The following is a 25,793-nucleotide window of genomic DNA, read 5'->3' as shown; positions in this document are numbered from 1 at the left end:
TGATCTCCCTTTAGTCCTGGTTTTCGAAAAAAGTGTTGGGTAAGATTTTGTAGAGTCCAACTGGTGTGGGACTTTACAAGACTTATCTGCTTGATATTAGTGACCCAACTTTTAACATAGGCCTGTACTACACATGTCGGTCGAGTGGCTCAGCAGGTTTATCCTAGAAGGGGTACTGTGAGCTGTAGAGCAGTGCAAAGAAATCAGTAATCACAAGTACTTAAGTGAACACATACACCCATAAAAGCTATATTCAAATTATGTATTGATATGTACACAAAGCAAAACAATCGCAGTAGGTTATGCAGCAACTAATGGTAACATCAAGCAGAATTTAGGGAGCCATGACAGCCAAAATCAATAGGACAGTTCTAGTTCTGATGCAATCTTTTTACAAAATGTTAGTTGAACAGACAGTAGGAATAATCTATTAGGCCTGCACATGTGAATTGCAGTAATTCAAAAGGATACGAAGGAGCACTCCCCAGTCTAGGAAGCACTAGATTTGGCTAAACGTGGTTAAACCCAAAGCCCCACAGTAGCTTAGAATTGAAGCAGATGTTGCAGCTGACTTCCTTGATGCAGCGATGCAGACCTGTGTTCCTTAGTTTTACAGTACCTTTGGTTAGAAGAAATTGGTTCCAGCTGGCTTCTGTTGCTGTGTAGGTCTGCAGATTCTGTTGTTCCTGGGCCTCAGTCGTGGGGACAACAGGGAGGACTTCTGGGGAAGAATGGAAGGTCGGCGGCCGCAATGGGCAAACTTATGATCAGCAGCACTTTGCAGTTTCGGCTCCTTGCTGCTCTTGAAAAAAACACTGCAGTTCTTGGATACCACTTTGGACTTTCCTCGCATCTGGGGTCTAGCACTCTGTTGAGGTGGCTCAGGCTTGATTGGTACTGCTTCCTAGGAGTCCGGAGGATCTTCCTGGAGCTCGGGGCAATTTAAAGACACTCACTCAATTCTGGTGTTCCTCTTCCCACCAACCCAAGGAAGAGGTAGTCCTTTGCAGGCCTTCTCCCATCCTGTGTGTCCCTAACTACCACTCCTGGAACCTTCAGGTACCATAAGGTTCCAGGCTTCCCAGCTACATTCCATGGCCTGCATTGGTGCACTCAACACACATATTACACATACTCCTTACTTATCAAAGTAGCACACACCAACAACACTCACTAAACAGGCTCTCACAACAAACATATCAAGCATATACTACAACACCCTCAGCAGAACCAACCACATTCGAAGCCACTCCCAGGTCTCACAGCTGCCACCTGTGAGCACAAACCACACGCAATGCATGCGTGGGTTTGTATCCCACCTTCATCGCCACTTGTAGTATCTGGGTTCAGGTAAGCAGGAATCACGCGGGACGCAGGTAAGTAAAAAAGGAAGTAGTCTTTATTGTGTTGCAGGGCGAGTTCTGAAAGGGAGGTAGGAGCTAAGGTATAAACATCCTTCCCAGTTACATCTCCCATCCTGTTTGTCCCGAACTAGCACTCCTGGAACCTTCAGGTGCTGTAAGGTTCCAGGCTACCCAGCTACATTCCATGGCCTGCATTCGCCACTCAATGAAAGGCCCATACTACAGTTTCTCCCATTCATTCGCAGCCTAGCTGCCACTCGCACAGCAGGGTGTCTGCCCTCTGAGGATGGCCCTCCAGCCAATCGCCCTTGGGTGCATTCCTGTAACCAAGGAGACTAAGCACTTTCGGGCACCTTCCTTGCTTCCTTCCCTGCCAGACACGCTGGAGCCAGAGGTGGGCTTCAGCAGTGAATCCCACCAAAGATGAAACAAACAAATGGACCAAACCTGGTTTGGCGTGCAGAGTAAATCTCAAAAAGGACCTTTCCTATAAGAAATGGCGAAAAAAGAAGACCGGGGCCATTTTGACAAAATGGGCACCCATGGGTGATTTACTGCATCTGCAGTTGAAGCCTGCGGTAGAAACGCACAATGGTAGGAAAAAGTAAACCACTGCCACCAGCCATTAATTGTAGAAATGGTAACATAAAAAGGTTACATGAGAAACTAGACAAAGGGGATACTAAGTAACCCCTCCAGCACCCTATGGTGAGATAGTGTGTGCTGGGTCTAGAATGTTACAAAATGTAAGTAAAGTCAATTTCACTTCACTGTCTTGGAAACAGTAGTTTTACCAAGAGAAGGTATTTAAACCTTTGGAAATCTAAGACTTCCCTGTACCACTGCACTGAAGGTGTTGTGTGTCACAATGTAAAGATGATGCCTATGGAGTTTGTCAGACTCCAAAGTGAAAAGAAACACAGAGTCCAAATCACAGAAAAATACACAGGAGAGTGGGGGAAAGGTCTCACTCTCTCCAGGTTAGAAATTAAAAGTCCTAAAGTCCAGCAAAAGAGCTGGGGGTCTCTAAGGTACATGGGAATTGGCACATTTCTGAGAATTCTCCCTAACAGGGGCCATTTTGGAAAAATGGTCACCCATGGATGGGGATGATGCTGTATTACTAGCAACATCAGCCGGAGGCCTGAGAGTAGCCCTGAATACCTTCCTGGGCAATTGCAAGGAACTTGCCTTTGCAGTAAATATGTGGAAGACTAAGGGCCTCATTACACGGTAGGCGGTAAGGGTTTACCGGTACCAGTATTTTACCGGTAAACCCTTACCGCCTTACTACGAGGTCCCTTTGCGGGTTGGAAAATTTAACGCCTGCTTTTTGCAGGCGTTAAAAACCAACCCGCAAAGGGACCAGGGAGCTAATTACGGTACCGCAATTTGCGGTGCCGTAATTAGCACCTTCCCCATTCCCATTATGCCCTATGGGGCAAAAATGGGAATGGGGAAGGGCAATGGGGGAAGGGGGAATTACCGCTCCACCAACCTTGGAATAGGGCGGTAATTCCCCTTTCCAATGAGGCCCTAAGTCCCTTGTTTTTAGGCCTAGGTTATCGAAACCGCAAAGAGTAATCGTTACCAGGGGTTGTTGCTAGGTCTGGAAAAGATCAGGGGCTATGCTAATGTCAGGAGTGTCGGGACTCGGGGCTAGCTAGCATTTTAGTTTTAGACCCTGAGATTCATTCCGGGGCTACAACCAAAAGACCCGGGGCTATAGCCCCTAAGCTCCACCCCCTAGCAACGCCTCTGATCATTACCAGCTGTGTACTGGAACAAGTTCTCTGATCACTTAGGTGTGCGATTTATGGAGAACGGCTATTGTACAGCCCAAGTTGATAAAGCCTGCACCAACCTCACCAAATACAGTGGGGCAATCCTGAATATTTTCAGCAGTCCTGTAAATGCAAAATCTCGCCAGCGCCTGCTCTTCATCAGGCACAAGCCAGCTGCCGCTTTGTATGGCACTGACATTTGGGGATGTGCAGACTATGTTAAATTGGGTGTCAATGAGAATCATTTCTTGAAGAAACTGATCATGCTCCCGTCAAACTGTCTGAATGTTTTAATTCATCTGGAGCTGTACCGAGGCCAGCCTAAATCCTGTATTACATTGGATGAGGATTTGGAGCTCTCGCGCACTGGTGAAATGTAAAGAAGCACTTCTCCATATTATGGATTTGGGGAGTGCGAGATGACTTCCATGGTTGAGGCATGTGAAAAGTACTCTCCTAGACTTGAACCTTAGACTACTGCTCTCCTCCCTAACGCTCTCCCCTCTCCACCCACACCATCTCTCACATTCACCTCCCCATTCACTTCCTACTTACCCTCTTGTTATGAAAGATTTACTTTTTGCAACTTCCCTCCATAGATTTCAATGCAAGAACCTTTCTTTTTGCTGATTTTGAACCCTGTTCTTACTTTTTGGAGGTAAGTGCCTGTTTTGCTCATACTTAATGTTAGGGCGAATTTTCATTTCTGCTAATTTCCTCCCGCCTTAGAGACACCCAGCTCTTTTGCTGGACTGTAGGACTTTTTAATTTGAACTCCTGAGTGAGTGGGACCTTTTTCTCACTCCCTCATGTTTTTTCCCTGACCAGGATTTTATGTTTTCACTGTTTTTGGAGTCTGACAAACTCCATAGGCATCCACTTATTGCATAGTGACACACAGCACCCTCAGTGCAAAGTCCCTTGGATTTCTCTTAAGATTTAAATACCTTTTCTTGTGTGAACTAATGTTCCCAAGAATAGTACGGTGAAATTGATCTTACTTACATTTTTACTTTGTAGTTCCAGGACACAACATCTTATGCAGAGTGCTGGGTGTGAGAGCGGGTTTGGGGGGGTTATCTAGTACCCCCTTATCCTACTTTCTCATGTAACATTTTTTGTTACCTGCCCTTCTTTAAATGGCTGGTGCCTGTGGTTTACTTTTTACTAGCAGTGTGCATTTTTACTGCAGGCTTAAACCTCACCTGCAGTACAGCACCCATGGTTGATCATTTTGTCAAAATGGCCCGTCTTCTTTTTTCGCCATTTTCTGTTTGTGTGGTCTTTCTGTGCTTTTACTCTGTGCGTTGACAAGTTTGAGCCCTTCGTTTGTTTTGCCTTTGGCGGGCTTCAGTCCTTTAGCCCGCCCCTGGCTCAAGTGTGTCTGGAAGGACTGGAAGTGAGGGAGGGTCCCGAAACTCCCCTGTCCTTTGTCTCTAGGGGTGACTGAACGAAACCAGTCCTGATTGGCCGGCTGGTTGTCCAGGAAGGACAGCTGGGTGATTCACAGCCTAGGGATGTGAATGAATGAGAACGAGCTTAAAAGGCAAGGTTCTTGCAATTACAGGCAGAGTCGACCACTAGAAGAACCATCCGAAGAAGAAATCGTGAAGAGAAGTCCACTGCATCCTCCTTGACCATTGAACTGCCTGGTGAAGCCCTGCTGCTGTGCTGACTTCCTTTTTCGCATCGATGGAGAAGCTCTGGGCGGAACAACTTCTCCCTTTGGGCTGTTGAGAGCAACTAGCCCTATGACGAACTCCACTTTGGCGCAATCCCCGACTTGCTATGCCTCTCCAGTGTTTCAGAAGCCCAATACCAGGGGTCGAGTGTCCATAACCGAGTGCAACGTCTTCGGAACAAATCCGGCCAAAAGCTCCAGGAGGCTTCTAAGGACACTCAAGAACCAGGAAATCCTGATCCAGAATCCCCTCAGCAGAGTCCAGGACCAAAATTGTTCAAGAAAAATCGCATTCCTGTTGTAAACAATACCACAAACGTCACAATTTATGCAGTTGTTGGGTGATATGGTTCTAGCATCTAGGCCAGTAAATATATTTAAAGTGAAACCCTGGGAGTTCATTGAAGTCTCCATTTAAAAATGTGATTTGATTATATAAAGCATCTGCTAGTTTCCCTTTAACTTTTGATAACCCATGGCTACAGTGGCATAACTCTCACATCAGATGGAGCAGACACTCTTTGAAGAATAACCTAGGTGAGCTGGGATACTGTAAACTATGCTGGAGTAAATGGTGCAGAGTGAAGTTAAAGGCAATGGCTAATGTTTCTAGTTGTTTGGCTACATGCTAATGGTCCTCGGGCGCTTCTGTGCCCAAAAGATCCCCTTAAGTTTGCCGAGTGCTCATCAAGACACTGTCTAGTCCCAATACACACTCAGCCCCTGAGGGAAAGGGAAATGTGTTAATAAATGCCATCACTCCCTTTTCTGCCTCTTGGAACATGAAACAAACCCACAAGATGATACTGTTAGCCCATCTGCTTACCTAGCCCAGAATGCACACTGTATCCCCCACTCTCACTTCTACCAGTAGCACCATTTCTCCTCAGGAGGCCTGCAGGTGGTTGGCATATTGCAATTTTTGCTTAGAATAGCTTTTAGATCCCTGGACAATTCCACTGAGGTTTTTCTTAGTTGGCCCAATTTTCAGTGGGGACTTCTTCTGAAACCTTCTCTGTTCATTATTACTTTTCTTTTTTATATGATTGTCTTTTGTATCTTTTAACCTATCTTTCAAACCTCACCCTAAGGAACTATATACATTCTATAAGGGTGCGTAAGGAGGAGATCGGCACACAGGAGCTATGGTTCGGACAATGGACTTTTATTGATAGTAAAATAATAGAGAAAACCCTGCCTGACTCTAGTTGGAAGAGGGGTTTCTCTGCTTCAAATACTAAGGAGTGTGTTAGGATGTCAGTCTAAAGCAAAGAGTTCACCGTCCTGTGTCCAGAACCTGTTTCCGTCCCTTACACTATATATACAACTAAAGAAAAGGATGGGTCTACTTGATTCAGAAGAATGTTTCCTTTCTTCGGGAAGGCGGCCGAAAGTTCACTTTTGGGTGATAAAAAAAAAAAGGATCCCAGACCCCTTTTGGCTTCTTTCCCTCGGGTCCCAGACCCCCTTTGGCTTCTTTCCCTCGGGTCCCAGGGTCCTTTGGCTTCTTTCCCTCGGGTCCCAGGCCCCTTTGGCTTCTTTCCCTCGGGTCCCAGGCCCCTTTGGCTTCTTTCCCTCGGGTCCCAGACCCGTTTTGGCTTCTTTCCCTCGGGTCCCAGACCCGTTTTGGCTTCTTTCCCTCGGGTCCCAGACCCCTTTGGCTTCTTTCCCTCGGGTCCCAGACCCCTTTGGCTTCTTTCCCTCGGGTCCCAGACCACTTTGGCTTCTTTCCCTTGGGTCCCAGGCCCCTTTGGCTTTTTTCCCCTCAGCTCCCAGACCCCTTTGACTTTCTTTCCCTCGGGTCCCCGACCCCTTTGGTTTCTTTCCCTCGGGTCCCAGACCCCTTTGGCTTCTTTTCCTCGGGTCCTAGACCCCTTTGACTGGACCTTCAGAGACATGAATCTAGTCTGAAAAGTCCCCTCACCAGAGCGCTATCTCTTGCAGACAACGAGAACCCGACCAGCGATATTCAGTCTTCTGTGCTCCTGAAAAGGTGCCAAATCCTCAGAGCTGCGTCCAGCCGCGAAGAAACTCTTGCCTGAAGCCTTGTGTGTCGATCCCTGCTGAAAAAGCCCATCCAGGCTCCCCTCTCTATCCTCCTGACAAGGAATGCAGTGCCTGGTTTTTTGACTACAGATCCTGAAGTCTTCCTGCTGCAAAATCTTTTTTCTGTGTTGAGGTACTGTGCTGGCTTGGGTATTTACTTAGTGGAGTGAAATGCAGATGGACCGAGACAGGGAAACATGCTGATTCCAGCTTTAATTTATGCCGAAGATATAGTACTTATTTCACAGACCCCAAGAGTATTGCAGATTCTGGTATACAAATTCTCCGCATATGAGGGACTTGGACCTGCACGTCAGTGCTACTAAATCAGCAGTCATGGTGTGTTCAGTGAAGAAAAGAGCGTGCAAGTTCCCAAAAATATGGTGTGATAGGCTAGTGATCCCAAGAGTGACCCAATTTGACTATCTAGGGGTTCGATTTAATGAGAAGTTTAATGGGCAGGCACATGTACAGACACGGGTCCCAGTGAAGCAGCATAAGCAGCAACTGCTCTGTATTGTAAAAAAAGATCTATAATGCACATATTATAGGGGCAATTAAATATGTGCTGAAATCTGGGGCTTTGGAGACTATGGTGTGTCGCAAAAAGAGGAAAATCGCTTTGGGAAATCTTTGTTCGGCTAACCCATGTCGGCGCCAACCTTTGCTTCACATAAAGAAATAGGCTTGGCCTTTCTAGAAGATTTACTGGCTCTGGAACCTTGCAGGCTATGGTTGTGTGTATGCTCCAACCCAAAGGCTGGGCTTTCACAGAAATTGGTAAAGGATCTATGGGGAAAAAAGGGTGCCAATAAAATTGGATGGCTAGAAAATGTAAAGAAAATGCTGGGGAAAGTGAATGCCAGCAGTACGACTGTTCAACCTCTATTATTGGACAATGGTAGGTCCTGCTTATTAATGAAGAAATAAAGTTGGTTAACAAGACTAAAGAGACACAAGAACTACTGAAACCCACGAAATAGAGAACTGATGAGAATATCATCAACTAACCAAAAGGAATACCTTGTCTGGTCAAACTGGAAATACCAAAGGGCACCTATAACAAGAGTGCCATTTTGATGCTTAGATTTGGGTGAGGTTCAAAGTCTGAGATCTGGCCCGGAATTTGAATCCATATGTCCCATGTGTCAAACTCGGCATGAGGATGTCGTACACTTTTTATTCTTTTGCCCAGCATATTGTGATCTAAGGGAAAAAGTATCTTCTATTGCTGTTTATAGGAAAAGGCTTCACCCAGCGTAGGCCAGCACTTTATTATCTACTGAATGCAGCCTTGCCAGCTATAGCCTGGAACTTATCCCTATACATGAGCAAAGCATGGTGAACACGAGAAAGGGGACAGAGACCAGATACCATGGTAATAAGTAATGATGAAACTAGATGAGTTGATTTTATATCCCCCATGATTGCTAAAATGTTCATAGGTCTCATATAATGTTAAACTGTATTACATATGTGATTTTACAAATGAATTGTGTAATGATTTTAGTCTTTTCTTTTCTTCTTTTAAAAATATGAAATTGTGCTATGTAAATGATATTGTAATGAATGAATCATTGTGGTTTACTCTGTTTTTCATCATAGTTTGCGTCTTAATGGTTGTGTACGTCATATCTTTTATGGAGTTGTTTATGCAATCCGAAATAAAGAATTTACTTACCTTAAGTCTTTTGTGATTCCTGTGTAGTTTTGGGGTGTTTTCTGTGATTGGGAGGCCTCTCGTCCAGTTCACCGAGGCCCACTGCTGGAATCCTCCTAGGGTGTCTTCTCTGAAGTCCCTGGAGCCACCACTAACTCTAGAGTCACCATGCCAACTAAAATAAGTTTTTAAAAAGAATACTTAATTGTTTGAACAGTCTTCCTCTGGAACTCTGAACTTTGCCTGCAACTGAGCCCTTTCTCACCCTGCCTAAAGCTGGCTCCTAGACCACTAGGGTCCCTCTTGTGCCTCAGAGAGAACTTGTGTACTAGAATTGGGAAGGGCTGGATACTTTAAGGGGTCTGCCTTGAAAAGTAAAACAAGTGTTGAAAAGTTTACTTACTTGTGAATGAGTTAGTTGGTAACTCTGAGTGAATAGTTAAAAAAAAAAGTTATTACTTGCCTTAGATATTTTTTGCCTTTCTGAAAAGTATATATAGTATTTACTTACCTTGAATAAGCTGTGTGCCTTCTTAAATCCGTATTCTCAAAGTCTGTCTTTCCTTAGACACTGCCTCGCCATTCTAACAGAAAACAGATGGATAGGTTAACTTCCTAAAATAAGTTAGTTATTGCTTCCCTTGGTTTGTGAATTGAAAAGCAACTGCAATTGAATATTACACCCCGCGGTCCAACTCCCCTAGAATAACGGTTATCCTGAATCAGAGTTGTAGGTTTATACTGTTCCTGGACTGTGTTCCATTATGCTGAAAAGTATATTGTCCAGTTGATATTACTATGTGATTTCTTGCTGAGCGTCACGGTACAACTGATAGGCTCTACTATCCTGGTATTACTGAAAGTAATCTAAAAGTAACTATTGGTTTTGACTTCCCCAGAACTCCTGTTAGGTGTTCCAAATAAGGTAATGTGCACCTTCAAACATAGTGTTGTGTTTTTATAATTTGTGGTTATATATAATGTGATGGTACTTATTTCCCCCAAGATTTATCTTGGCCTACTTAAATTTAAATAAACCATTTATTTTTACAATGCATAGTGTTTCAGTGTTTCTTTGGACCAATGTGTGTTACTTTTCTTTGTACTGATTGTACAGCCCTCTGCCCTCCTAAGATAAGCCTGGCTGCTCTGTGTACGCTACCCTGAACTCAGGTGGTACAGCCTAACACTAAGAGTGGAGTCTCGTACTGCCTCAATTTAATTGTTTTACTAAGCCCTTAGTTGGACTTCAGAAAAACTGCCCTAACAATTCTGAAAACCCGCTGTGGTTTTTACTCTCAATATGCATTGGAGACCAGTGGGATCGAGTTAAAAGGACCTGCCTTTGTAAGTCTGAGGGTGTGTTGGCAGCAGGACTTGACCATGACCTCGGCTATGAGTGCACCCAAGCTTCACACTACGTGTAATTTTCGAATGTGCTTTGGTCACACCCATACTGGAATAATAATGCCATTGATATAGAGAAAGCGGTGTACCCTATGGAGTAGGAGTGCAATAGTAACAGTGGTGAGCAACTTTTCTTTCTTCTATGCTTGTCCTGCAAAGCTCTGATCAGGTCCAAACATCATTGTAGTAAAGCGTTGGCGGGGTCCTGTCAGCTTTTGATGGAGGTGAACTCTTTCAGTTTTTGTTAAAACTGTCTAATGTAACCTCTTGTTTGATCTCCAGGTGACTTCCTGTGTCCGATTAAGGAGGAGTGCGCACTCACCAGCGGCGAGTGGGAAGTGCTTGGCCGCCATGGCTCCAATGTATGTGACTCTACTTTCTGCTTCCATGCATTCTTAGTCTTATAGGGGAAAGAGGAATACGCTTTTTTCACCTCACTCCTATGGTTATCTTCAAGACTAAGGGGGAGATGGTTGGACATGTATAGAGTTGTAATAGCCTGTACTTCTACAATGTTCATTTTGAAATATTAACTTTTCTGATTGAGAAGCTAAATTCAGTGACCATATAAAATATTAAGGGTTGTTCAGACTGCTTAATACCCCAAAACAATTTCAAATTGCCTCATTTGCTTTGGCACTAAGAGAATTGGAACGTCTATTCTACAACCCTTTATTTTGCCAGTCTTTTCACCTTTCGCAAAAACATGGGCTAGAATCAGTTGACTTGTCAGGGTTTGCTCTCACACTATGAATGCTTCTCGTGTTTGTCTCGAGCCTTTCTGAAATGAAGCATTTGCTCCCACCATTTCTTTTTTTAAAGCTGTTCAATTCCTTTACCATCCTTTCACTTAAATGGCATTCTTATCATTCTCCTAATCCCCATCATACCCAGCGGTGGACTGGCCTATAGGGAACCCTGGAGACTTCCCCCTACACCTCTGCACGGGGGGGAAGAGGGGAGTCCTTTATTTGGTAACCTATGTTATTTCCACATTTTCCCACAAGAAAATGTGTAATATGGGTCCGCTTTGACAATTAGTTCCAGGGCCTCTTAGGTTCCCAGTCTTGCCCTGATCCTAGCTGCATCTCTCTGGGGATTTCAAGTGGTGAGCCAGAGGAGTATATTGCAACACAGCCGCTAACTAGTGCTGTTAGCCCTACTTCGAATGCTTGCACTACAGTGCGTCCTGTGCATATTCCCCACCTGGCACCTGTTGGTCCTTCCAGAGGTGCTTATCGTAATGTGGGTGTTTTCACTTGTGTTGTGAAGGGCTTCCATAGTGAGACATTAGCATCTATTTCCGTTTCTGAATGGTGCGTCCCATTGTAATGTCATGGTAGAGGATTATGGAATTCATAATCAACTGCTGTGACATCACAGCAGGAGATCTCAGCATTTGCTTTTTAGATTGTTGTGGAGTAGAGCGAGTGGGAACCTGGTACTTATGTTGTGTGTGTATAGCGCCTTGAACCTTCTACTCAACAACCCCTGCACTGCTGGTCCAAAAGGGACAGTCCAGCTGGTAAAAAACGGACGTAGAAGGACCCTAGTAAACATAGAATTGTAGATTGGTAGGGTAGCTTTGAACTGTGGGGTTCATTTCACCTTGCAATTCTGAGTGACATCGACAACACACGCTTGGTCCATATCGTCTATCAGATGTCACTTTTCAACCCTCAGTGGAATATAGCCTGTAGTTAATAGCTACCCATCTATAATTCTATTTGTGTGTGTGTATGTATAGATATATACATTCTGTTGCTTTGTTTCCACAGATCCGTGTGGATGAGATGAACGGGCTGGTGTACTTCCATGGCACGAAGGACACTCCTCTTGAGCACCATCTCTACGTGGTTAGCTACGTACATCCTGGAGAGGTGAAGCGGTTGACGGACTGTGGTTACTCCCATGCGTGCTGCGTCAGTGAGGTACCAGTGCACGCTAGTACTGCATCATAGATTACTATGCAATACCAAAGCATCTCAGATTAGTGCAACGATTGTGAAGCTGTGCTAAAGATGTGACTGCTCTTTCCTCAGAGAAAAGCATAGTGCAGTGCTCTGCTATTCATGAACCCTTCCTTCTCACGTGCTCCCCTCCTAACTCCTTCACAAATCCAGACACTCCTACCCATAACACCACGTGTGTACTTGAAGTGTTTGAATTCAATAGCTAAAAATGTGGTAGCCTCAGTGTTTCTTTGGGAGTCAAATACTCCTGTGCTCAATCTTTGAGAATGCATTACTTTATGATAAAAGTCCATAGTTTAGTGATGAGCTTAGTTTAGGGGTTGTGCCTCTATTTTACACGTATTTCTGCATTTGTCAATACATTGTTGTTAACATAGATGTTATAGAAATACAAGATCAAATTAGCGAGAGTTTTGCACTAACCATCCTGGTGCGGGCTGTTGAACCATCTAACTTAATGGTAGAAAAGGGTGCCACGCAAAAGGAAAGAGAAAATGATCTTAAGTTAAGTGTGGCAGAGATGTCGGGCTAGCCGGGTGGTACAATTATTCCTAGTAGACACCACAAAAGAATATACCACACTGGTATACTAAAAATTGTACACTGTTATTACAATGTCACACAAGTAATATTTATGGTAGGAAAAATAAGTGCTTGCGTGAAACACTGCATAGCATAGATATAAAAACAATAAATGGCCAGTTGACCCTAAAATGCAAGCCCCATGCTTGGTGGCAGGCGCTATAGATATTGTCTTCCAGATGGAAGTTGACAGAAGACGCCTAGAAAACCGCCTACACAGTTATTACCATCATAATTCCGAGCCAAGAAAGAACACATCATTCAGTTAAACGTTTCCTGATACTCTCTAGGTGAGCATTACATACAATCGATGAACACAGCACGGTGGTAAGACACAGAGGGATTAAAACAGGGATACGCAATGTCCAACAAAAGATATATTTTAGGCTTACACTATTTACGCCCAGAGGGGCATATTTTGCACTCCAAAGAGGTCCACAAAGGTAACACAGTGATACAGTGTGTATCCTGAGGCAGGAGTGTAACAGATTTAAAAATCACAAAATAAATAAGGAGTAGTTGTAAAATATCCAGTGCTTGGTGGAGAATTCCAGGGACTCTAGGGTGATCCTAGATAAAATGTCACAGCACAGGTAGGTACTTCAGTGTCTCTTCTAGTGTTGTAAAAGTGCCCTCTAGAAACCAGGTCTGACCTCGGGTTGTGATGGAAAAGTCAGATACGGGTGCAGCGACAGCAGCAACCACCCCAGACAGCACCAGATAAGACCCCAAGAAGCGATCCAGAGCCAGGTCCTAGACCCATTATCACAGGACAGAATTCAGCCAAGCAGGGACACAGTTCCCAATGCAAGTCAATGGGGAAAAGTGGCTGAGGTCCGCCTGCAGGGGATCTTCTACTACATGCCGAACCCACTGGGGGCGATTATCGGCAACAACCCACCAACCCAGGACCTAGAAGTGAGTAATTATGACATTTGTTCCCGAAAACACTGTTCAGGTAAGGCAGAACAACCTGGTAAGTAAAGGCTTCTTTTTTACAGGGCAAAATAAGGGATCCAGTCAGCCAGGGAGTTGAACCCTTAGCCAACGACCACCCAGACTGTCCAAATGAAGAACAATTATTCTTCACGGGAGTGGGGTCCACCATTCAGAATTGGAATCTGTGATGGAGACGGGCATCTGGAGGTCGGAGAAACCTGCGCACAGCATACCCTGGCAGTTGAGCAGGCAAATGTGGATGGCACACCAGCAAAAACGACCGCTGGAGCAGGACACTCGTGGTGGCAACCAACAACAGCTCAGAGAAGCAGATTTTGCGCTCTGTGTCCCCAACACGCCTCCAAGTGGCGGCAGCTGCTTCCAGCACCGCTGAAGCAGGCTACCAGTGGTGGCAACCACCAACAGCACAGAGAAGCAGATTTTGTGCTCTGTGTCCCCAACACGCCTCCAGGTGGCGGCAGATGCTTTGAGCACCGCTGAAGCCGGACACCAGTGGTGGCAACCAACAGCAGCCCAGAGAAGCAGATTTTGCGCTCTTTGTGTCCCCAACACACCTCCAGGTGGCGGCAGATGCTTTGAGCACCGCTGAAGCCGGACACCAGTGGTGGCAACCAACAGCAGCCCAGAGAAGCAGATTTTGCGCTCTTTGTGTCCCCAACACACCTCCAGGTGGCGGCAGCTGCTTCCAGCACCGCTGAAGCAGGCCACCAGTGGTGGCAACCAACAACAGCCCAGAGAAGCATATTTTGAGCTTTGTGTGTCCCCAACACACCTCAAGTTGGCGGCAGCTGCTTCCAGTAGCATGTCGAGGGAGCCTAGTGGTAAATGGCAGTAAACTATGGTAAAGCGGCCCAGAAAACTGTGCCAGGATGGAAGGCCCAGCCCAAGCAGACAATACAAGCACAGTGACGTGGAAGATCCAAGAAGGATGCCTGCACCGGCTACAATGGTTTTTCAGCAGCAAAACGGCCCAGCAGATAAGCCAACCTGCTTCTCTTGCAAATATCTGGCAGAACTGAGTGTAGGACCCGGGTTTCCCCTATATGTCCCTTCACTTACAGGGGCTGGCCAAAGCCAGGATACCAAACCCAGTTGTGGGGGATTACAACAAAGGTTTTGGCAGCCAGCAAATCAGGTTGCTCCTAAAAACAACCAAACCCAGGCCCTCCCCACAGGACATTCAGTGGCCTGCCCAGGGCTAGGAACTGGTCTAGATCAGTTCAGACTGCAAATGGTGCCATGTTGAGGCCACATGATCACATCAGCCTTTTTAGGCCTGCCTCATGGGCTCTCTGAAGAAAGAGAGCACCTAGTGAAACATGGCAAGCCATATAGGACTTAAAAAACCCATTCCAATGGCTAGCATAAAAGTACATTGGGCTACTAATGCAGTAGATCGACTTGCACCCCTTGTGAAGCCAAAACTAAATACTAGCTGCCACCAGGCCCCCTCCCCCCAAATTGCCCCTTAAAACGAATGCAGGGTTATATAGTCACCCTAGGGCGCAGAGTGGATGTTTAAGAAGCAGCTCTTGGCCTGTGAGCTTTATGGGCAACCCAAGAGTAAAACATGGATGGTATTGACAGGGGGACTTCAGCAGAAGTTCCTCTGGCCAGTAAATTAGAAACCACAACAAATAAAAGGGGGAAAAAGTGTAAAGAGGAGAGGTGCCATAAAATGAGGTTACAGAACTGCAAACATTGAATGCTGCCCCATCACTAGTATTTACCTAATATGTTTTGCAGTCAAGATCACATTTGCATTGTTTCTTTTTCGCTTTGCTGGTGGATTATTTTTCCTTATACCTACCTTTTTTCCACACTCGGAATAGTTTGCTCTTTTTATGGGTGTAATTGTTTTATGGGTGTAATTTTTAAGACTCTCCATAGTGTCTTTTAAAAGTTATGCTCTTTGTCAACTTTTTGGAAATACGTGCATATTGTTGCTGGGGTTCCCTGGGGGCTCCCCCTTTAACTTTTCTGGCTAACCATGTGAGAACTACAATTCCAAGGGTAGAAAGGATCTTTGGATCCCTTTTACATTTTATTTGGTGAAACCAGCAGACCCCCTCCCCCCCCCACCTTATGTGGAGTGCTGGGGAGATACTGAGTATCCCCTTTCTCATTTGAAATGTAACATTTGTGTTACAAGGACAAACTTGCCTTTACTGGCTGGTGGCAGTGAACCTTTTTATTTGGTGCACCTTTACGGCAGGCTATTTCTACAGCCCTGTCAAAGGCAAAATGGCTCCCGTCTTCTTCTTTTGCAGTTTTAGTATGTCTTGTCCTTTTTTGTTCCTTCCTCTGACCTGCAGGGCGGGAATTTCCTTTGTGGGAATTTTCTTTAAAAAAAATCTTCTGCGGGTGTCCTGTGGATTCCTGGCCTGGCTCCAGAGTGTCTGTGAAGGCAGAAAGCAAGGAAGGAGTCCAAAACTCTGCAGCCCTTTGTCTCCCAGCCTGCCTGTGAGAATCCAGTTCAAACTGGCCCGCCCCAAGTTTGAATGTTGCAAGGCTGTTTGATTGTCTGAGTGCCTGCATAAAAGTCTGATCCTGGAAGCTGGAAGCTGAAAAGGTAGTCGACCACTGGAACCAACACCGAAGAGGAAGGTGAAGAAACCACAGCTGAGACGATTTCCAGCGAACAGAGAGCCTGCTGTGTAACCGGAGCCTGCTGTAGCCCTTCCTTCCAATTGACCTGGGGACTTCCGAAAACGACAACCCTGACACAGAGCCCGGTGAGACCCACTAGACTGAAGAAGCCCTGCATTTTGTGCCATCCCACGCCGTTCTGCGGCCTTGCAGTGCACAATATCCCAATACCCTGGGACCTCGAGGTATTGTGCAGTGCACGATCTTCCGAATTCCAAATCTCACTGAAACATTGTGGGCATCCTGCTGGATCTCCAGAAGCACAATTCAAGTCTGATAAATCCCCTCACCAGAGTGCTGGATCTTGCAAACGACGAGAATCCGACCAGCGATATTCTGCCTTTTTCTGTGCTCCTGAAAAGGTGCCAAAACCACAGAGCCGCATCCAGCCATGAAGAAACTCTTGCCTGAAGACCACCTGTGTCGATCTCTGCTGAAAAAGCCCATACAGGGTCATGTGTTCTGTCCTCCTGACCGGGATCTGCAGCCAAAAACCCAGGCACTGTATTCCTTAAGTCCCTCCTTTGGCATCTTCTTTTTCTGTGCTGAGTAGTCCATGTGAAGAACATCTTGTTTAGAACCTTTCCTGTGATTCCTGCTGCAAAGGTGCTTCCAGAGTCTTGTCTTTAATCTTCATGGCAAAGGAATTCAGCGACTGGGTTTTGAGCTGCAGCTCCTAAAGTCTTTTGCTGGAACTCTTCTTCACTGATAAGGTACTGTGCTGGTTTGGGTATTTACTTATCTTAAGCCTGAGTGATTCTTGTGTATCCTTGCGGTGCTGCTGTGCTGGGGAGGCCACACATCCAGTTTACCCAGACCCACTGCTGGAATCCTCCTACGGTGTTTTCTGTGAAGCCCCCGGACCCTCAACTAAATTTTAACGTGAACTACTTACTGGTTTGCCCAGTCTTCCTCTGGAACTCTGACTTTACCTACAACTGAGCCTTATCTCGTCCTGCCTACTGCTGGCTCGTAGACCACTAGGGTCCCTATTCTGCCTCTCAGAGAACTCGTGTACTAAAATTGGGAAGGGCTGGATACTTGTAACCGAGTAAGTTGGTAACTTTAAACTCTGAGTGAATAGTTACAAGTGATTATTACTTACCTTAGACATGTTCTGCCATTCTGAAAAGTATATACAGGATTTACTTACCTTGAATAAGCTGTGTGCCTTCTGAAAATAGACTGAACTTACTCACCTGTGAACTGGGTTCCCCTCTTTCCAAAAGTAATGCTGTTTGGTTTCACTTTATTATTCCTGTTAGGATAATTGTATGAGTGTCCACAACTGGGTCTTGCTTCCCCTGAATTGCTGTTAGCCTGTACAGAATAATACTTCTTAGGTCATACTTACCTTTTAGGTTGCTGGTAGCTTCTTACAAAAGTATAGAGTTTTCACTTACCTTGAGTTAGCTGTGTGCCAATCTAAAAAAAGTTCTTGCTTCAGTCAGTGTGTCAGTAAGTTGAAAAGTAGCTGTAATGGTATTTCTGATGTTTGTTAATCTGCTTAGAATCACATGCTGTGCATAGTCCGACATCCAGTGGTCACTGTGGAGTATTGCATTTTGTTTTTCGTAGTCGAAAAGGGGACATCGACAAGGCGTGTCTGTAACACTATCCCTATAGTGACGTGCATTGTACCCACAATCCCTCACGCGTCGAGGTCCCTCAGATTGTTTTTTTCCACCCAGATATTGGTCGCCTTTACGCGGAGCTCCTCGAGAGAAATTGCAAAGACATTTACTCAACCCTTTGGTTGTTATTTAAGAACATATACATTAGAACACTCCTTCGACGTCGTAGCTGAGAAGCTGTTTCACCGCCGATTAAGAACTTTGACGGCGGTGTCTTCGACGGAGGAGATCCTTTGGCGCTGCCGAACACGTGGCCTGGCCTCGCCGGCCTAAGACAGTAGGGAGAGTGGGGTCGTGGGAAATTTCTTGTTCTTTCTGAGAATGCCTTTCTCTTTACACTCCCTTTCCTTCGGGGTCGTTATCACTTTTAACTGTATCCTCCGCTATGGAGAGGACTCCCTTTAGATTTTGCCCGCGCTGCAAGGGCAAATTCACTTGGAAAGACGAGCACAAATGGTGTAACTGTTGCTTGCCCCTCGACCACAGAGGACGGCTGTGCGGCCTGTAAGCTTCTTAAGCCTAAGACTTTAAAGGACCGCAGGATCAAAAGGTGGGCAGCCTACGCTATGTCTAGGTCTGATTCCTCACCCGCCGCCGCCGAGTGTGACGAGGATAGTGATAACCCGACCTCCGCGTCGGAGTTTGTAGACCTCTCTAGGGAGCGTTCCCGCTCCTCCTCGTCTGTCCCCAGCCCCGACAAGCTCGGCTCATGCCCTGCTTATGAGGATGAACACCACAGCGATACTGACGAACACAGAAAACACAAACATAAGCACACAACCCTAGCGCCAACGGAGACGCCGGACCTACCGGCGACCTCCACCGACAGTAAGGGTCGCAAGCCCTCCCCACAACCGCGACTAGCGACTGGGCTACCTGCAGACAAGGGCGCTACCACCAAAACATCAGGCGACGCGCCACGTAGATCGCTATCGGCGCCGAAAAAGACTCGGCACCGCCCAGCACGACGCCAGACGAACCCTCGACGGAGAAACTAATCGTCGAGAGCTTGGCACGTATAGTTTCCAAGGACGGCCAGAAACGGACGGCGAGTGAGATGCCGAAAACCGCTCACAAGGCCAGGGAAGCGCCGAGGATGCCGGAAGGAAGGCAGGGACCGCTCCTGCCGTCGAAAGAAGGCCCTAGCCTGCGAGAAGGTTTCTCAGAAGGCAAAGGGACCTTATCCTCGACATTATGGGACAGACCTAGATGGATAGAGGCAGAAGGGCCTTCTTTTTCGCCTCCAGACGTTCTGGTTTACCATACTGGACTGTTGAGAGATTCCAGTCAGTCATGTATGGACAAGCTGGACCGATTTATGTCCACTCCTGAAAATAAAACACCTAAGAGACCAAGGGAGGCGCTTCAGGAGGACCCTAGGGCTAAATATCCTAGATTATTTAACCCCCTCAAAGAGGACATGAATACTTATGACCTCACTGAAGAAGACTCTCACTTCCAGGAAGGTGAGGAGTTCTTAAATAGTGAAGACCAACAAAACCTAGGAACAGAAGGTTTTGAGGAAAACACTGACATGGGTTGGGGGGGGTGCTTTGAGGGAACCCAGATGAAGGTGGCTCACAGCCCTGGCAGTCACCAACAGAGTCTACAGACCCTGACATCTTAAACCTTCCGTCTCCTCAGACCACACCGGTCAGGAATCCATCACCAATAGATGATCAACCCACCTTCAATGCGCTACATCGAAAGGCAGCAGCGCATTTTGAGATTGAAACTGGCGAAATTACCCCCGATACTGATTTTGTGGAAAAGATCATTAAAGAAAAACCTCCCACTAGTCAACCCATTCCCCTCCTCGCCTCAGTTAAGAGACAAATTACTCTATCGCTGTCCATACCTGCACTGGTAAGAGCGGTCAATCCCAGAATTGAAAAATTGTTTACTCCCTCTCAGTCAGACCCATTATACATTACGGGTCACTCAATTCCGGACTCCTTGGTGGTCTCTACCACAAGGAAAAGAGCGGCAGTTCCACTGTCAACCAGCGAAGCACCCCCAGACAAGGAAGGAAAGAAGCTCTATGCCCTGGGTAAAGGAATTACAGCCTCGGCAGATTTTTCAACCAGAATTGCCAATAATAATACACTACTGGCAAGTTATGCTGATGCCCAATGGGGAAAATTACGGCAAGACCTTGAGGAAGTTCCTGAGCCCTTAAGAACTCGCTTATTGGCCACAGTTACAGAAGGAACTCTGGTTAACCAGAGCATCATTAAAAACACTCTTGATGCTGCAGAAACGGCTGGCCGTTCCTTAGTGCAGGGAATTCTTCTGAAGCGTCATGTCTGGCTCCGCAATTCCGGTTTTAAGCCAGAAATACAGGCATCACTCATTAACAAACCAATAGAGGAGTCTAACCTCTTTGGGAAGCCAGTGGACGACGCACTGGAGACTGCAAAGAAAGAGTTTGACATCCTCAAGACCTTAGACCAAATCTCAAGGCCTCCCAATAAGCGAGGATTTGGCAACAAACGCTTTTTTCGAGGGCAACGCCAACAACAGAAGTACACTACCGGCAACTGGTCCTCTACTCGGGGAACCAGTGGCCAGTACACACAAAGAGGACAGCGCCGTGGCAAGGGCAGAGGTCGGGGCCCCACTCCCAGAGGTTCCCCAGCTACCAACACCAAATGAACCGAAGATCCGGGTCCCCTCCCATGCATCACCGGTCGGGGGCCGGTTAACATCTTTCTTACCAGCATGGGAGGGAATAACATCAGACCGATGGGTATTGTCAACTATAGCCCACTTGTACTGTATAGAATTCAGTCCGTCCCCCAAGTACAGACTCCCAAGGGGACGACGCCTGTCATCGGAACACCTCGCCATTCTTCTTCAAAAAGTGGAACTACTGCTACTAAAAGGAGCAATAGAGGTTGTGCCTCTATCAAAGGTAACGGAAGGTATTTATTCAGTGTACTTTCTTGTACCCAAAAGGACTTAACCATGCGCCCTGTACTAGATCTGCGCCCAGCGAACAAATTTGTCAAACCTCAAAAATTTCGCATGGTGACCCAACAGGAAGTAATCCCCCTACTTTCGCAGGGAGATTACATGACAACACTGGACATGAAAGATGCATACTTTCATATTTTAATGTTGCCAGCGCACAGAAAATACCTCAGGTTCATGATAGAGGGCAAACACGACCAGTTCAGAGTGCTACCCTTCGGCATAGCGTCAGCGCCGAGGGTATTCACGAAAGTACTGGCAGTGGTAGCGGCCCACCTGCGCAGGTTGTCCATCCCAGTATACCCTTACCTCGACAATTGGCTCATACCAGGGGATTCTTACGAAACATGCTTCTCCAATACCCAAAAGACTGTAGACCTTTTGTTCCAACTGGGCTTCTCCATCAATGAGAAGTTGTCCAGCCTAGACCCCAGCCAGATCAAACAATTCCTAGGGGCTCTAATTCGAACAAAGGACGGCCTCGTCTTCCCCTCCAACAAGAGGGTCCAAAATATGCTGTTTCAGATCCCTAAATATGTGGCCGGTCGCGAGGTGACGGTGTGCAAAGCAGTGTGTTTGCTAGGAATGATGACGTCATGTATATATCTGGTACCTCACGCGCGACTGCGCATGCACCCAATGCAAGGGTGGCTCAACAGCCAGTGGTGTCAGGCCAGCGGACAATGGGACGATCTAGTGGTGGTCTCGCAGGCCTTGGTTCTCTCGCTACAGTGGTGGTCGAAGGAAAACCATTCGCCACCCCCGCAGTGGAGGCCACTCTAACCACAGATGCATCCCTCACAGGATGGGGGGTTCACCTATCCCATCAGACTGCACACAGAGTCTGGAATCCGAGCGTAGCGTCCAAACACATAAACTTGCTGGAACTGCTAGCGGTCTTCAAAGCACAGAAGGCTTTCCAGACACACCTGCAAGGGAAGACAGTGATGGTCCTCACAGACAGCACCACAGCCATGTACTATCTGAACAAGCAAGAGGGCACTCACTCTCCAGGACTGTCCAAGCTGTCCCAGAACATCTGGAAGAGGGCTCTCAAAGACAACATGTTCCTGTTGTCACAACATGTACCAGGGGAACTCAATCTGCTGGCAGACGAACTCGGCAGAGACTTCCCTCTGCCCGCACAGTACGAACGGCGGTTACAAGAAGACATTGTCTTCGACGTCTTCACACAATGGGGATTCCCAGAAATAGATCTGTTCGCTACTCCGGAGAACTCCCAATGCCAGGATTACGCCTCCAGGTACCCCCAGAACCAATCCAAGGGGAACGGTCTATCGATTCCATGGCCTGGGAAATTTCTTTACGCTTTTCCCCCCCGACTCCCCTTCTCAACAAGATAGTGCACAAGATGCACCAGGAACCAGTTACCAAGATACTAGTGGGCCCGGCAGCCATGGTTCGCTCACTTGATGGAAATGTCTCTATCTCCACCAGTGAAACTTCCCTGCCCGTACAACATGCTGTCACAGGACAAGGGCAGAACACTACACCCATGCCCACAGACCCTGAATTTAGCAGCCTTGCTCCTGAGGTCATAGAATTTGGACATTTACAACTCCCTCAAAGATGCACGGACATTCTTAAGGAGGCCAGAAAACCTAACACTCGTTACTGCTATTCCAGCAATTGGAAAAGATTCGTCATCTGGTGTAGAGATAAGAACATCAACCCAGTTGACTGTTCTCCCACACAGATTGTTCTTTACCTGACTCACTTATTAGACTCAGGTCTGGTCTTTAATTCCATTAAAGTTCATCTAGCTGCACTTTCTGCATACACCACTTCTCAACACAAAGTGTCATGGTGGAAAGTCCCAGTTATTAAGGCCTTTATGGAGGGAGTAAAGAGAATACACCCTCCTATAGCTAACCCTGCTCCCGGATGGGACCTAAATGTGGTACTTACCAGGCTTATGGGCTCACCCTTTGAACCCATGCACAAAGCATCCCTTAAGAACCTCACGCTTAAAACTGCTTTCCTAATAGTTATCACCTCCATTAGGAGAGTGAGTGAACTACAAGCGCTCTCTATACTAGACCCCTTTGTAACAGTTCACAAGGATAAGGTGGTTCTACGCACACATCCTAGGTTTGCACCGAAATTCATTTCTAAATTCCATGTCAACCAATCAATAGAACTACCAATGTTCTTTCAGAACCCTTCAAGTTTGGGAGAAAAGAGCCTGCATACACTAGATGTACGCAGGGCTGTCATGTTTTACATGGAAAGAACTAGACCTCTGAGAAAGACTAATCAGTTCTTTGTCTTGGTGGCAGCAGGTAGAGAAGAAGATGCAGTTTTAAAATCCACTATATCTAGATGGATTGTCCAATGCATCACTCTCTGTTACACTCTTGCTAAGAGAGAACTACCCTTCAAGCCAAGAGAACATTCTACTTGAGGCATTGGGGCTTCCATAGCGTTCATTGCAAATGTTCCCCTTGAGTCCATTTGCAAAGCGGCAACCTGGAGTTTTGTACACAACTTTACAAAACACTACTGTCTAGATGCCCACTCTAGATCTGATTCCCAGGTGGGGCAAGCAGTGTTAAGACATCTATTTTCTACTGTTCCTTCTCACAACCCACCTCCAACTCCGGGTACTGCTCGCTAGTCTATGCACAGCATGTGATTCTAAGCAAATTAACAAACATCAGAAGACAATGCATTACTTACCGTAAAAGCATTTCTGATTGTTGTATCTGCTTATATTCACATGCGCCCACCCTTCCTCCCCGCTCGGATGGAAGGAACATAGACATCTTCTACATCTCTCTCTTTTCTGTACTCACTCACGTATAGAAGGCTCCCTCAGGGCAGAAAAAATACAAACAGAGGGACCTCGACGCGTGAGGGATTGTGGGTACAATGCACCTCACTATAGGGATAGTGTTACAGACACGCCTTGTCGACGTCCCCTTTTCGACTACGAAAAACAAAATGCAATACTCTGCAGTGACCACTGGATGTAGGACTATGCACAGCATGTGAATCTAAGCAGATACAACCATCAGAAATGCTTTTACGGTAAGTAATGCATTGTCATTTCACAAAAAATGGTTTACTTACCCTGAGTATAACTGAGTTATTCCAAAAGAGGTTATAGGTTTACACTGTTCCTAGAATAAGTGTGTCACTATTCACGAAAGTATATTGTCCAGTTGACTATGTGATTTCTTGCTGAGCGTCATGGTACAACTGTTAGGGTCTACTACCCTTGAATTACTGTATGTAATCTAAAAGTAATTATTGGTGTGACTTCCGTAGAACTCCTGTTGGGTGTTCCAAATAAGGTTATATACTTTGGCCTGTGTGCCTTCAAGTATAGTGGTGTGTGTTTGTCTAAGTGTTTATGACTGACTAGTACTTACCCCAAGACCTAACTTGGCTTCTATCTGCATTTGTAATAAACCTTTATTTATTATAATACTGTTTGTCAGTTGTTTCTATTGTATCCTTGGTGTACTAGAAGTTTGTACTTTCCCACATCCCTCTCTCCCCCCTTAGATAAGCCTGGCTGCCCTGTCTATGCTACCCTATACTCAGCTGGTACAGCCTTATACTAGCCTTATACTAAGAGTCGAGTCTTGTACTGCCTCAGCTGAATGGTTTTACTATGTGCTTAGTTGTACTTCAGAAAAACTGTCCTAACAGTTTGCCATGCTTATCACGGTGTGTAATATTCTAATTGTGTAAGCAAAGGCAAATGATATGGATCAAAGAACCAATTCACTCTTAGAAAATGTCATTGGTATGCTGCAGCTTAATCTATATGATGGAAACATGAGTAGCTGACTTAATCTGAAATTGTGTGACTCAGTAAATCATGCAACCATTGTCGGAAATTGTTTGGCAAGATTGTGTGCAGTACTTTTGGGTGCACTACAGCAAACTTTCCCTCCAGGTAATAGGAACCCAACCTTTGGTATAAGTCTGTTCTACACAGGTTGATAGTGTGGCTGAGCAGCCAGGCTTATCTCAAGAGGGGTCAATGTGAATTGTAGTGTTCTTAGACAGAGATTCACAGTGACAAGTATTCAAATAAACTCTTATACTAAGTTTCTTGATCAAACAATTATTAATTTATTTAACAGTCAGTTGAATAAGCCTTCTTCAGAAGGGAGCAATATAATAATAACACACAAATACACTCCAAAATACACACTCTTAGTTTATATAAATCAGCAAGTACCCGTTTGGGATGGCACACAGCTTATTCCTACACCCTGATGTGACTTAAATAACTAGGACACTGTGGACATTAATATATCACTGGTACATTTAGAGCAATACTGAAGTTTGTGTCAAAGACGAGGATTAAAGAATAAAACAAAGGTTACACAAATATTCTGAAGCAGGTAAGTACTTTTGAACCCCCAATTCAAAGTAAGTTGACCCTTTCCTGGAGGAAAGGTAAAACACAAAGTCAGAGGGAAGAAGAGTCTTTCAGGGAGCCAGGCCAGTCCATGTTAATTGAACAAAAGTCTAGGTGAGCTGAAGCACTTCTTGCAGGTAAGTAAAAGTTTTGCACAATGAGAAGTCTTTGTAGAAAAAGTTGAATCAATGTAGGGCCACAAGCTGGAAGGCTTGTGAGTGACAAAGCTGTAAGCAACTCTGCAAGGTTAACCAAGATGAGACTTGACTAAGAACAAGTAAGGCTACACCACAAGAGGTAAATCCTCTTAACTTTACAATACCTTTGGTTAGAAGAAATTGTTCCAGCTGGCTTCTGTTCCTGTACAGCTTTGCAGATCACGTTGTTCCTGTGCCTCAGTCGTGAGGAAAAGAGGGAGGACTTGTAGGGACTCCTGCACTGCAATGGGACAGTCGGCAGCAATAAAGGGCAAACTTCAATTCAGCGACACTTCGCGGTTTCAGCTCCTCGCATCTCACAAATAGCACCACCGCGGTCTCTCGGATACCACTCTGGACTTTCCTCGCATCTTGGGTCCAGCACTCTGTTGAAGTGGCTCAGGTTTGGTCAGTCCTGCTTACTGGGAGTGTGGAGGACCTTTCACAAGCTCGGGTCTGACTTAAAAGTGATGCACTCCGTATA

At 45.9% G+C, this 25,793-nt stretch overlaps 1 protein-coding gene across 1 annotated transcript in view; it reads left to right on the top strand.

Moving 5' to 3' along the window:
• DPP8 (dipeptidyl peptidase 8) overlaps positions 1–25,793 on the top strand; it is a 263,369-nt gene that overhangs the window by 162,593 nt on the left and 74,983 nt on the right. The window contains exons 12-13 of the mRNA XM_069625113.1: positions 10,225–10,304; positions 11,721–11,873. Coding sequence (XP_069481214.1) covers positions 10,225–10,304; positions 11,721–11,873 — 233 coding nt within the window. The remainder of the gene's footprint in view (positions 1–10,224; positions 10,305–11,720; positions 11,874–25,793) is intronic.

Source organism: Ambystoma mexicanum, chromosome 11, assembly GCF_040938575.1.
Source record: "Ambystoma mexicanum isolate Mex_15411 chromosome 11, UKY_AmexF1_1, whole genome shotgun sequence".
Classification (NCBI taxonomy): Eukaryota; Metazoa; Chordata; class Amphibia; order Caudata; family Ambystomatidae; genus Ambystoma; species Ambystoma mexicanum.
Note: the sequence above shows the minus strand (reverse complement) of the source record. Positions and strands in the feature narration are given on the sequence as shown.